This window comes from Falco punctatus, assembly GCF_963210335.1.
Source record: "Falco punctatus genome assembly, chromosome: 6".
NCBI lineage: Eukaryota > Metazoa > Chordata > Aves > Falconiformes > Falconidae > Falco > Falco punctatus.
The window spans coordinates 37,329,489-37,341,397 of NC_137585.1; the positions used below are offsets into that span (position 1 = coordinate 37,329,489).

The window sequence follows — 11,909 nt, forward strand, 5'->3', positions numbered from 1 at the left end:
GGAAGGTAGCATAAACTGATCAATGACAGCCTCAAGAATACATTCCACCTTTCGGTTCCAACGTTTATTCTTTCTGCACTGTGCCTTTGGTCTAGTATTTACGAGGCTTTCAGAAAAGTTCCCATACACGGAACACGCAGATATTTATCTTTTCCTTTCTATGAAAAGCAGTTCCATACATTCGCATTTCTTTTTAACTTATGCATTTTCAGAAGGAAAGGTTTATCAAAAGGAAAAAGGTGCCACATACTATGCCCTAACAATGACTGAATTTTGTGTCCCTCTGGCAGCTCATTCCCTAGTCTGGTAACCTCAGAGGAAAATGTTTTTACTTCTTCATGAATTTTGTGAGCCTCAGTACCCCTACATAGCACAGACCTGTTGGCAGACAGAGACGATGCATTCTGCTGCTGCCCTAACAGACGAATCATCTTGAGTAGGTGATGACCTGGGGTCTACACAGGTTGCTGGGGGGAGGTGGGGGGGGGGCAGGGAATAAAATCTACAGATCCACTATATGCCTGACATTCAGCCTATAGTGAAAGAGACTTTTGCAGATGCCTTCTAAGAATTAAAAGAACGTGAATAGATGTGTTCTTAAGCCAAGGACTTCAGTGGTACATCAGGTAACCAAGATGCTGCTTTTCTTTGTCAAACTGTACATAGGCTGATACACTTGCACTGTCAAACAGTTGCGTGAATGCTAAGCAATATTTATGAGTATTAAAAAAGGCTTTCTATATTCTGTAAGAAAATAGTAACATCTAGGTACCATGTAGCTGTGGTCACCTAAATTTTAGAAGTATCCTTAAATGTTTGTAAAGAGGACACTACGACTGATATTTCAGACCTTATTACAAGTTCTGTTTTCATAGGTAAATAATTAAGTTAGCTCAGAATAGCAACTTATTTAACCCTGCCTCTGAAGAACAGCAGAGTGTTCAACTACTTGATCTTTAGAACTCATGCTCATTAAAGAAATTAAAGTAATTTACCAGGGCATTAAAGGAGTCAACACCTATTACTATAAGCCATCCCTGTGTTCCAATTAGATCTTTCTCCATTAAAAAAAACCCACATCATATGATTGATAAAATTTGTATGGAGATTCAGAAAAATTTAAATGTTCCTCAAGAAGCAGCAGCTTCAGTTTTACTGAAAGTACCTGGCCCAAACCACATTTCTGTAAGAGATTACTTTCCCGATGAATAAAGGACTTTGAAAACACAATTGAAACAATTCAGGAAGAAAAAAAAAAAAAAAAAAAAAAAGAAAAGAAAAAGAAAAAAAGGCCAAATACCAAGGCAATTTCTATACTTGCATATCTTATATCCTTTATAAGCATAAAGAAACCACACAACTAGAGAGACAAACATTAAGATGATGTCAGTAATGTAAAGTCTCTAAAGGAAATTTTCTAGTTTGCATTAAACATGCTGACTACAAAAGTAACATCAGTATTCAAGACCAATGCAAACTGCTGATTAAGGAACCATCTAGAAGTTAAGATCACAATGGGCACTTGTGCTATACAATTCATTCTGAACTCCCAAGTCTAACCTATTAACAAGCCTCTAAAATACACTGAACAGGAATGTTGATCACAAACCAGCAGAATGAACATTTACATATCAACAATGTCAACATTATAAAATGCTTATAACAATGATTTATTTGATCCAGCATCTCTTACTATTTTACCATAATACACTACTAACAATAATGCCAGTGCATTGGTGAGAATTACCCTTTATAATCCAACTGTCACCTCTAATCGTAAATTAAAGGTGCAAACCATGCAAAGACAACAACGTGCAATTTCATTGTCATGCTGTTGACTTCCTGCATTAGGCTACACCAACCAAACCCAACCAGCTTTCCACTCCAGTTTTTGAAGTATGAGTCTCAACGTGTTGGCAAGGGACTCCAAAAGCTTTACTCAGGAAGAGCTACTAACTGGGTGGACTATCAGGATAAAGACTTCATGTCAAATTTCATCAGCAAAGCAAGCCCTGTATAACAAGTATTCAACATCATTATTTAATTGAGGCTTATGCAGTGACAGAAGATCCTGTCCATGCTACACACAACTAATTCTGATATTCTTGTCACTAACACTGGATGCATCTTTACCGTAACACCTTTAGAACAATATACTTCCAAGTAGGACTGCTCGTTTTACACTATGACTGAATTAATACTTGTGAATGCAGAAAATAATGAAACTATTTTTTCGTTAATACGTTACAAGTGGAACAAATACAGGAGTGATTTTCAATGAGGTATGAATATACCCATGTGCTTCTTCATAAATGTCATTTCATATGGTGTCCCAAATCCAGAGTAGAAAAATCCCTTGTCATTCCCTGTTCCCCTCATTTTCAAGGGCTAGAGTACTAGAACATTATAATGGAGGCAGCAAATACAGTTCATTAAACATGACCATTGCTCTTAAAGCCTTCTGATCACTCCTGATTGACAAATACAGAACCTTTTAATGAAATTCATGTGTTGCTACTACTTTCAGATTTCTGAGCTGTTAATCAATTCCACATTTTGGGTAGGTTTTCCAGAAATTTATGTATACAAGATACTTTCTTCTGCCTTTACTTTGCTGCTGCTCCATATTTGAAAAAAGAGCTCTCAGAGGCCCTTGGCTCCCTAACCTGGCTCGCAGCCTGAGGCTACCCAAATGTCTAGTGGTCCTCCAGTAATGTACAAGATACTGAAACTTCAAAAGCACATACCACCTTCCACACCCAAGTGTAAAGCAAAGTGCAAAACAAAATCTATGTACCCTGAATATGCCAACATCAACTCACTACCCATCCTTAAGTACACAGAGAACTCTTCAAATAATCTCATATGGAAACTAAAAAATTTAAAAATAAGTTACAAGTTCTAAATGACACCTCTGTTTCCATATACAGCATGTCAAACAAACAGCAGATGATTAAGATAAGCACAAGGGTGTCACTTCAACTCCTCCCAAACAAGGAGGACAGAGAAGTCACACATTAATAACCACTATTAAGAATAACTGAAGTGGTTAGCACAAAACAGAAAAACTGATTAAGACATGAATAGATGCAAAATCGAAATTTTAAGTTTCAATGCCAGAAGATGATGATCTAAAAAAAAGCAAGAGTTTTACTAGTAACAGGTGAAGTACAGAAGGAAAGACTTAAAACAAAGCAGTTTGGCTCAAAAAGCTAGCAGGTGAAACAAAAGAGATGCTAATTGGCACTATATATACAGGTTCTGTGTATCTAAAGGCTTCTAAGATTTTTCTGCTTAATCACATAGCGCAATATTTGTTAAGATGCTTGTGGTATCTTTTCCATGACCACATGTAAGTCTCAGAAGCACACACAAATGTACCTGTCTCTTAAGAAGAATCTAATTAACTCTGCTAGTTTTTCACAGCTGTAGACTATAACCTAATTTCAATGTAGTGGCAATTATAAAGAAACAACAACAACCAACAAACAAACCAAAACCATCACCACATTTCTTTGTGACAGTCGGGTCTTAGCAATTTCAAGATGTGTTGCTTCAGGGCCAGCTGGATCTGCTCTGTCTGCACTACTGTCAGAAGTAATGATCCTGCTCCACCCTCTGCTTCTAACCCGTTCCTCACACTGACCCTGGCACTCACACACCAAGGCAGAGCAGGTCACTGACCTGTCAGAAAACAAACCAGTTGAGCAAGACAACTTGCTTTAAGATAACATGGGATCTTTACAATCAAGCCTTTTTAAGGAAAACTTGGCAATCTTTGCTCATTTCAGCTATATTCTGGGGAAGAAAAAAAAAAATCCTATGGTATTAATATCAATCGATAACATTTTGCTCAATTTGTAAATGACTATTTATTTTAAAAAGTTAGGATCCTATTTGTAAGGATCCCTCCTGTTTTCTAGAGACTATTCTCTAGAATGGCAAAAACAGCATTTACCTAAGCATATTTATTCAATTTTACAGCTGAAAAATAGTATTAAAAAAATAAAAATCACTTTTCTATAAGCTTATTCCTAATACTTCTGAGTGATGAGCTCCTGCAGCTCTGGTCATCAACAATAAATTCAAACTGAACTAACCTTTTACCTACTGACACATGTAATAAAAACTCCTTTAGTTTAAGTGCTAACAGTAAAAAACCATATGAAGAAAACATTTGTATGTAAATACCTAAGATTAGCACTTGTCTTCAGCTCTCCTTATTTCTCAATATTTGGGAAACCCACACAACATATTCAGTAGTTTATATTTACTTAAGCTTCTCTTTTTTTAAGTATGTTGGGTTACCAGTACTTAGAATGACATACTTCAGAGAAGCGTTTTTTCCAGTCTGCAGTCATGACTCCATTAAATTAGTCCATCTTTTTGCAAACACGAAAATCTAAGCTGCCTTTTTTTTTTTTTTAACTTTTCAAATTTTTGGCATGGTTGACATCCAATCCAGTTCCCCAGTTCTTGTCAGAGAAGCGTGCAAGAGAAGTTCGTTAGGTATATTTAAGGTATTTAAAAAAAACACGCTTGTTTTTAAATAATATACTTTTCGAGGTTTGTAACAAAGCCATACCTGCTATTTACAGAATGATTTCACTGTACTGACATTAACAATACAACTGCTTTTCAGATATCCCAGATAAATTCCAAGAATTGTAACGCACTGGAAACTCCTGAAGAGCATCTGCCAAGTCCCTTCTGTTTCACTTCTGTCAGGTGTCTGTCACATGAGCAAAGGCAAGCACAGAGCAGCAGGGCACTGGTCTGAACAGCTGGCAAAGAGGCTGCCTGAACCTCAGATCCTGGCAGGTACTAGGCAGCAGTTCGTCACATCTTGAGTGACACTGTGTGACTACAACTGCGTCTATCCCACTGCCAAAACTGAGACAAGGGAGGAAGCAGGCCACTTGCCAAAGCAAGTGACAAAGCTCTTGGTTCTTCCGGCCCACAAGCATAGTGCCTTCTGGGGGAGGATACAGCAAGGGGCAGGCCCAAAGCTACATACTTACTGCTAGACAGCCACATGTTGGGCAGCTACATTTGAAATTAAAAGGCTCCTTACAGTTTATTTTTCATAAATATTCTTACAACTCAGTGGATATTCCCTGAATCAATTTGACCAATGCAGAACTGTGCTTTCTAGATGTTCTCAGAGCTTAACAGCAAATCCATAAAAACATTTAATAACTACGTCCTCTGAGCTTCTCCATTCCAGCCCCAGGGACACCAGTCATAACGCGCGTGCACAAACTTCCACAATTAACAGCCTACAGCTCATCTCCTAAAACCATGTTTGAGCATCTCGTTGTGGAATTTCCAAAACCATTTTCAGAGCACATTCCTTTCTCTACAAATGATACTATAAACCCCAAGAAAGTAATACAGACTATGTATTCAGCCACCACTACTGGCTTTGAATTTACCTCTGAGTTTATTCTGTTCCCACTGAAGAGCTCAAATGTTTGATCTGCTTGTATATATAGGTAAGAATTTTAAACTTGCACATTCTAGATTCCTTAAAAAAAAAACAAAACCAAACCCCAAAAACAACTGCTGCTGCCCTGCCCCCCCTCCCCCCAACAAAACCAAAAACTCTGTACAAGTATAAAACTGTTAATTAGGAAAGTAAAAAGCACTTTGGTAATTCTGAACATAAACCACAAACACCACCCAAGAAAGATTTTTTATTTTAAAAACATTTTAAACTCTATTGTGTTGCCAGGCAGAGGAAAATCAAAGGCAATGGGGACAAGTGGTGAAATGAGAGCTATGGCCTACCAAGAAATAAACAAAAAAAAAATCACCATATTCTAATGAAAAGCTGCAATTTGCATATTACTAGAAACAGAGTATCTATAAAAGGTGGCAGCAACATAAAAAAAACCACCCCAAACAACCCCAAACCCCACTACTCTCAAGGTTAGCAATCCTTCAATGACCTTGAGCCTGGCCTTGAATTTATTAAGGACCAGGTCTGCAAAAAAGGGATCATTTTCAATTCCTGTACACACTTCATTTAAATATCGCTCCACTGAATTTTTAATATTTTTTTTTTTTAGAAAACTAGAATGGTATTACACTGAGATCCTCAATTCCCCACTTAATTCAATAATGGAAGCTAGTTTTGCAAACAGTCTTTTCTCCTTATCCTTCCCCATCCTGCCAATTTTGTTTAAATGCTCTCTAGCCAGTTAGTTTGTGAACAGTTCACCCCATGCAGTTTGGGTATTACAGGGCAGGTGGGAGGGTGAATACAATTATCAATAAAATAACTGCTTTCTTATAAAGCTGAAGGAAATCTAGTCTGAAATTGCTTTTCCTGGTTTAGATCTTAGCCATTTAGCATTTTTAAGTGTCACAGGTAAATCCCACTCTTCTCCCACCACCCAACAGAAAACACATTCAAAAATTACAACAGCCCCTGCTCTTTAAACCTTCTGAGTCGTCTTAGGGTAGCTCTGAAACAGCAATCTAGGTGCCAACACTGGGAAGACTTTGAGTTTCACGAGCACAATGTTACTTTGCCAAGCACTCAGACATGCACAGCCACAACAAATCTTCTGGGGTAAGACAAAAAATACCCTACATCAGATCCTTCGTGATGACTACTCGCTAACCAGTCTTGCTTTGGAAGGCAATCTCTGCAGAACAGGAGCTTTCCAATGAGATTAACATGCCTTTGTTTAAAACAACTATAAGCACTTAGCAGAAAGCATTACCGATATACTAGGTATGTAAACACTAGTTATGTTTATTTAAAGTTCTAGATTACACTAAAAAAAGCTGTCAAATCACATTACCCCAGTACCAATAGATGACTGGCACGTACAAGGTACATCCCAGCTCATACAGCCTACTCCGTGCATGGTAAAACAGGTAACCATTAATTCAGCACTAAGCTTCAATAAACATGTAACACATTTGTAAGAGTGAGTACGACATCCAGAACATTTAAATAATCTCTAATTGCTGTCTACGCTCGGGCGCAGTATTCCCTTGTTTATAAATAAAATGCTACACAGCATAAAAGGAACTGCTTTCTTCTAGCAGCCTCCAAATTAATTGGATTGACGGGCGACTTCCAGTTCAAACTCTCATGTTGATTGCCACGCACTTTGACAAAAATTCTGAGAAGCTTCACACAGTGATAATCTTCAATTCACTAGGTGACCGCAGCATGATCTGAAACCTGACTGTACATCTAGTATCTCCCCCTTGGGATTACTACCTCTAGATGTTAAGCTTTTAGTTAGCTGTTTGAGGCTTGTTTGTTTTTTAAGAAAATTTGCCCACTAGGGTTAACTCCACTCTTTTTCAGAAAGCAGCAGCCATATCCACCTGCTGACTGAAATGATGGTTTGGGTCAGACTTTAGACAAAACTATAGTAACAAAAAAACCGCAAAAAACCCACCACCAAAAAACCCCACCAAAACCTGCTCTACTGAAGCAACGGCTGACTGGGGGGAATTTTTCGGCTATCTGAATCTATCACGCTGCTGCCTCCCTCAGAGGTGAGCCGCGCGGGAAGGCTCCGCGGGCGCGCCCGCTGAGGCGCAGTTCCGCTGCGCGCCCCGGGTACCGCGGGGAGCGGGCCTTAAACGGCAGCTGAAGCACCAGCAGGGCACCCCGCCACTCGGACGCGGCTGGCGCTGGCAGCTCCCCGGGTGGAGGTGGCGCCCGGCTCCCCCGAGCCCCGGGGGCGGCAGCGCCGAAGGCCCCCACCCCGCCGCTGACCTACGGCCTCGGCAGGCCCCGCCCCGCAGGGGGCGGCAGGGAGCAGGCCCCGGGCCTGCCAATCACGGCGAACGGCCGGCCGGCCTGCCCGGTACCGTCGTGACCTCAGGGGCTTCGGCGGCTCCGCCCCCTCCTCCCCTCCCCCGCCCCGGCCGGGGGGCACTTACCGTCCCGGGACGTGCCCATGAGCTGGTCCAGCATGGCGCGCATCTGGGCCTGCGCCGACATCTTGAGCACGCGAGGGGCCGGCGCAGCCCGGCCGAGTCACGCCGAGAGCGGCCTACAAGGCCCGAGGCCCGGCGCGGCGCTCAGCCCTCCCCCTCGCGTCACTCGCGGGCCCGGGCGGAGCCGCTCCCCCGACGCCGCGGGGAGGGCAGGCGGGCGCTGCCTGTCTCGCGCTCCCGGTGGAAAGCGGAGCGGGAAACCTGCCACGCGCCGGCCTCCGTGCCGCCGCCGCCTCCCCTCCCCCCTCCGCTCCTCCCGCTTCCTCTCACGCCTGCCACGCGCGCGCGCCAGCCGTAACGGAAGCCCGCGCGCACGCGCCCTAGGCACCCTCATCCGCTCCGCGACGTCAGCGCGAGCGGGCCTTGGCCGCCCGCTGATTGGCCACCAAGCGCGGCGTCCGGCCGGTGACGCACCGCGCTGCGAGGCTCACGATTGGGCCGTCGAGCCTTTCGCCGGGCTGGGCCCCTGGGGCGCGCCGATTGGCCGAGCGGCTCCGCGTAGCCGCTGTGACGTCGCGGCCGCCGGGTCGGCGGCGGCGCGGCCTGGCCCGCAGTGGCCGCGCCCGCGGGGGGCGACAGGGAGGCCCGCTGGGAGGGGGCGGTGGGGGCCGTCCCTGCCTTTCCGAGGCGAAACCCAGCCGGGGCAGGCGCAGGGCGGTCGGTTGTAACGTGCCGAAGCACGTGGCTGGGATTAACGCAAAGCGGGCGGGAAGCCTGGGCTGCGCAGGGGGCGCCTCTCACAGCCCCGCCGCCTGGTCCCCAGGACAGACGCGTCCCCTGCGCTGGGCCGCGCTCACCGGGCGACGGAGCGAGCGTGGGTGCGCGTGTCAGCGCCAGCCCTGACGGAGCCTGCCCCTCGCGGACTGGTCCCTGCGTGGGAGTGACGTTCGGCACCGTTGTCTGCAGCTCCGTTCCCTCAAGCCGTCAGCGCAATTACGGTCGCGTTGGTGAGAAAAGCCAGGGCAACAGCCGCCTTTTAGCGCACCTCCCTTAAAACTGAAGCTAATTCAACTTCCAGAGCGCCAGCAACCAGTCTCAAAAAGAACATTTTTCACAATTTATATTCTAACGCCTGCATTTTGCGAGTATCCCTTTCTTAACCACGGCGTTGCCATCTAGTGCCCAAAAGCCGCCAGTGACTGTCGCCACGATCGGCTCTCGTCCACAGCCAGGGTCGTGTTCAACTCTTAAGGTTAGCTTAATACAAGTAGAGAAAGGGCAACAAAAAAAAGCCATTAAAAACCCCACCGCCGACTATCTGGATTTCACAAGGACTTGCAGAGAAGATGCAATGCTCTGACTGGAGTCTTCTATAACACGTTTAGGAAAAGATTCCCTACCCAGTGCCCCTCAGCTATTCAGCACATCCCAGCTTTGTTTTTTCCTTTAATATTCACATTTACTGTTTTAGTCATGATTTTGGATTGAAGGGGAAGTAACTGGAAGAGACACAGACAGCGGTTAAAATTTTCTCTACTTAGTACTTAAGTGTTTAGGGGAAATCGAGAAATTTTAGTTATTATTTTTACCCACACTGTACAACCTTTAACTCTAGGTACTCTTTAAGGAGCATCTATTTCTAGCCAAATTTCAGTTTTTCTTCCAGAACTACTTTCAGTGAGCCTAAATGGCTTTTTTTCTTCTGGAGCAATATACTACAGACTTCGGATGGAGTGAGCCCTTAGTCCATCTGGAAGGCAAATTGCAGAATGCAGCAGCTGCATTAAATAACAGAACAAGTAGTACATCACAGCCACTCCTAGGGTATGCTGACTTCGCATAATTTTCATCTACTTTGCTGTAAACAGGTTGGTACTTTCTCGCCTGGGCTATCGACACTTCCAAAAAACTCCGTTTAACTAGTGAGACACTGCAAGAGTTGCAAACCAGATTTTTGGTCTACAGAACCTTAAAACTTGTAGTTCACATCTCCTTACCTGACCTAAGTAGTGCAAATCTTCCCAGACTTAAGGATCTATTGTGCCTCTCCACTATACTTTGGGGATTGGAACTATCCCCAGGTTTCACATACAGGGGAAGAAAAATAGAGAATTACTTATCTAAATGTATTTGCAATGCTTTTCTGTCAGAATAGTTTGTTTCCCCTGGTAGTGGGGGGAAAAAAAGCCCACTTGTTAGCCTTGCTTCTAGCTCCTCCCCCATGTAAACAAGCCTCACATTTTTATCCATTGTAAGTCAGCCTGATTACAGATCTCGTGTATCTTTCATACAATTCAACCCTATTCAGAGAAGAGAGCAACAACAATTCAAGCCAATACTTCTTTTCTTATAAAAAGAAACTTGCTGTTCCAGATTGCAAGACAAGAAAACTGCAACCTGACTTATCTAGTGTAACTGGCAGTAAGCTGTTCACTTCAGTATTTCTGAGATGCATGGTGTGTAAGAACAGCACAGGAACCCTATAGTCGCAGAGTCAACTGCTCAGAGACACTAAGAAATGTGTAACTTGTGTTTGAATTGTTACCACCAGCTGACTGATATGGAAAAAAAGTATCTTCAAGATGAAAGAGGATTGTGCTACTGCAGTGTCTGTCAGAATCCCCCAAGGTTCTAAAGCGGGGGTCCTCAAACTATGGCCCGTGGGCCGGATACGGCCCCCCAGGGTCCTCAATCCGGCCCCCAGTATTTACAGACACCACCCCCCCGCCAGGGGTTGGGGGGGGAACCAAGCAGCCGCAGATGACTGCCTGCCACTGCATCCACACGCCAGCCCCCTGTTGAAAAAGTTTGAGGACTCCTGTTCTAAGGAAAGCACCTTTGCTATCGGGAGGGTAGAAAATTCTGCTTCAGGACCCCCCACGTGGCTGGAAAATCCTACAGTAAACAGGCAAATTCTCTCTTACTTGCAACTCCTTTTAAAGTTTAGCAGTGAAGGCTGTCATGTTTTTCCACTACAAACCACCTTTCTCTCTTTCCATGGAGGCTGCCTGTCATACCATGCGTTCAGATCCAAGGGGTGGGCCTGGTACGCTTGATCAACTGGGAAATGGATTCCCAGTTATGGCTCTTTCACACCGTACCGGCAACCTAGAACTGACAGAAGGCACAAGCTAGCAAAGCCAGCCCGTTTCGGTAATTCTAGGATATTTATTCAGGAATAAGTATGTAACACAGTAAAATCATCTTAACCTTTCCCTCCCGGCTGCTGAGGCAACCTGAAGCCCACCAGGCCGGCGACCTCCTCCGGCGAGCGCTCCCCCTTGCCGTGGTACTCCTGGTGAAGGGCCGTGTGCTCCCGGACGCTGCGGAGCAGGCAGAGGTAGGTGGCAGCCTGGAAGTGCAGCTCCTGCTGGGCCCGGCACAGCTTCTCGCTGGTGACCTACAGAGAGGAGGGAACAACCCCGGAGACTTCACACACCCGGCTGCGGGCTCCCGCCTCGCCTCGCCGAGGGGGAGGCAGGACGGAGGAGCGGCAGGGAGGCGCCCGCGCGTACCCGGTGGGCGCGGAAGGCCGCCACGATGTGCCGGTAGGCGGGCGTGTGGCGGTAGGGGCGGCCCGCCCGGCCGCTGGCGTGGCGGAGCTCCCGCAGGAGCCCACGCAGGGTGCGCAGGGGGGAGCCGAGCGCCGCCATCTTTCGCCCCTCCCCCCCGCGCACCAATCGAGCGCCGCCGCCTCGCTGCGGCGGCCAATAAAGAAGCGGCCGGCGCGCGCAGACCTCACCCCCGCGCTGTCGGCCCAGGGGCGCAGAAGGAGGCTGGGCTGCGTGCGCTTCCAGGAGGCGCCGTTCCGCCAGCGTGGGCTGTCGAGAACCGAAGTGCGCGATCGCCTTGTCCTACCCGGCCCCCCCAGCCAGCGGCGGTCAAGTGCCGAAGGTCCGAGCGTTGAGGCGGGGCCGTGCCGTGGCCCGTGTGCGCTCACCACCACCGCCGCCCCGCGCTAGACCGTTGGGCTGAGGGAGGGGCGGCTCGCCGCCGGC

The 11,909-nt window shown here is 46.1% G+C and overlaps 2 protein-coding genes across 4 annotated transcripts in view; both read right to left on the reverse strand.

Annotated features, from left to right (window-relative positions):
- LOC308066155 (putative RNA-binding protein Luc7-like 2) overlaps positions 1-8,259 on the reverse strand; it is a 35,616-nt gene extending 27,357 nt beyond the window's left edge. For 2 of the 3 annotated variants that reach the window (XM_080393138.1, XM_080393137.1), the window contains exon 1: positions 7,915-8,259. In XM_080393138.1, coding sequence (XP_080249264.1) covers positions 7,915-7,975 — 61 coding nt within the window. In that variant the 5' untranslated portion in view covers positions 7,976-8,259. The remainder of the gene's footprint in view (positions 1-7,914) is intronic. The other variant, XM_080393139.1, reaches the window with a different exon arrangement.
- A 2,800-nt stretch (positions 8,260-11,059) lies between these two features.
- Positions 11,060-11,761, reverse strand: FMC1 (formation of mitochondrial complex V assembly factor 1 homolog). Its single transcript, XM_080393214.1, has 2 exons — positions 11,427-11,761; positions 11,060-11,311 (listed from the first exon to the last, which is right to left on the reverse strand). The coding sequence occupies exons 1-2, from the start codon at positions 11,562-11,564 to the stop codon at positions 11,117-11,119; spliced, it is 333 nt and encodes a 110-aa protein (XP_080249340.1). The 5' UTR covers positions 11,565-11,761; the 3' UTR covers positions 11,060-11,116.
- Positions 11,762-11,909: the final 148 nt, after the last annotated feature.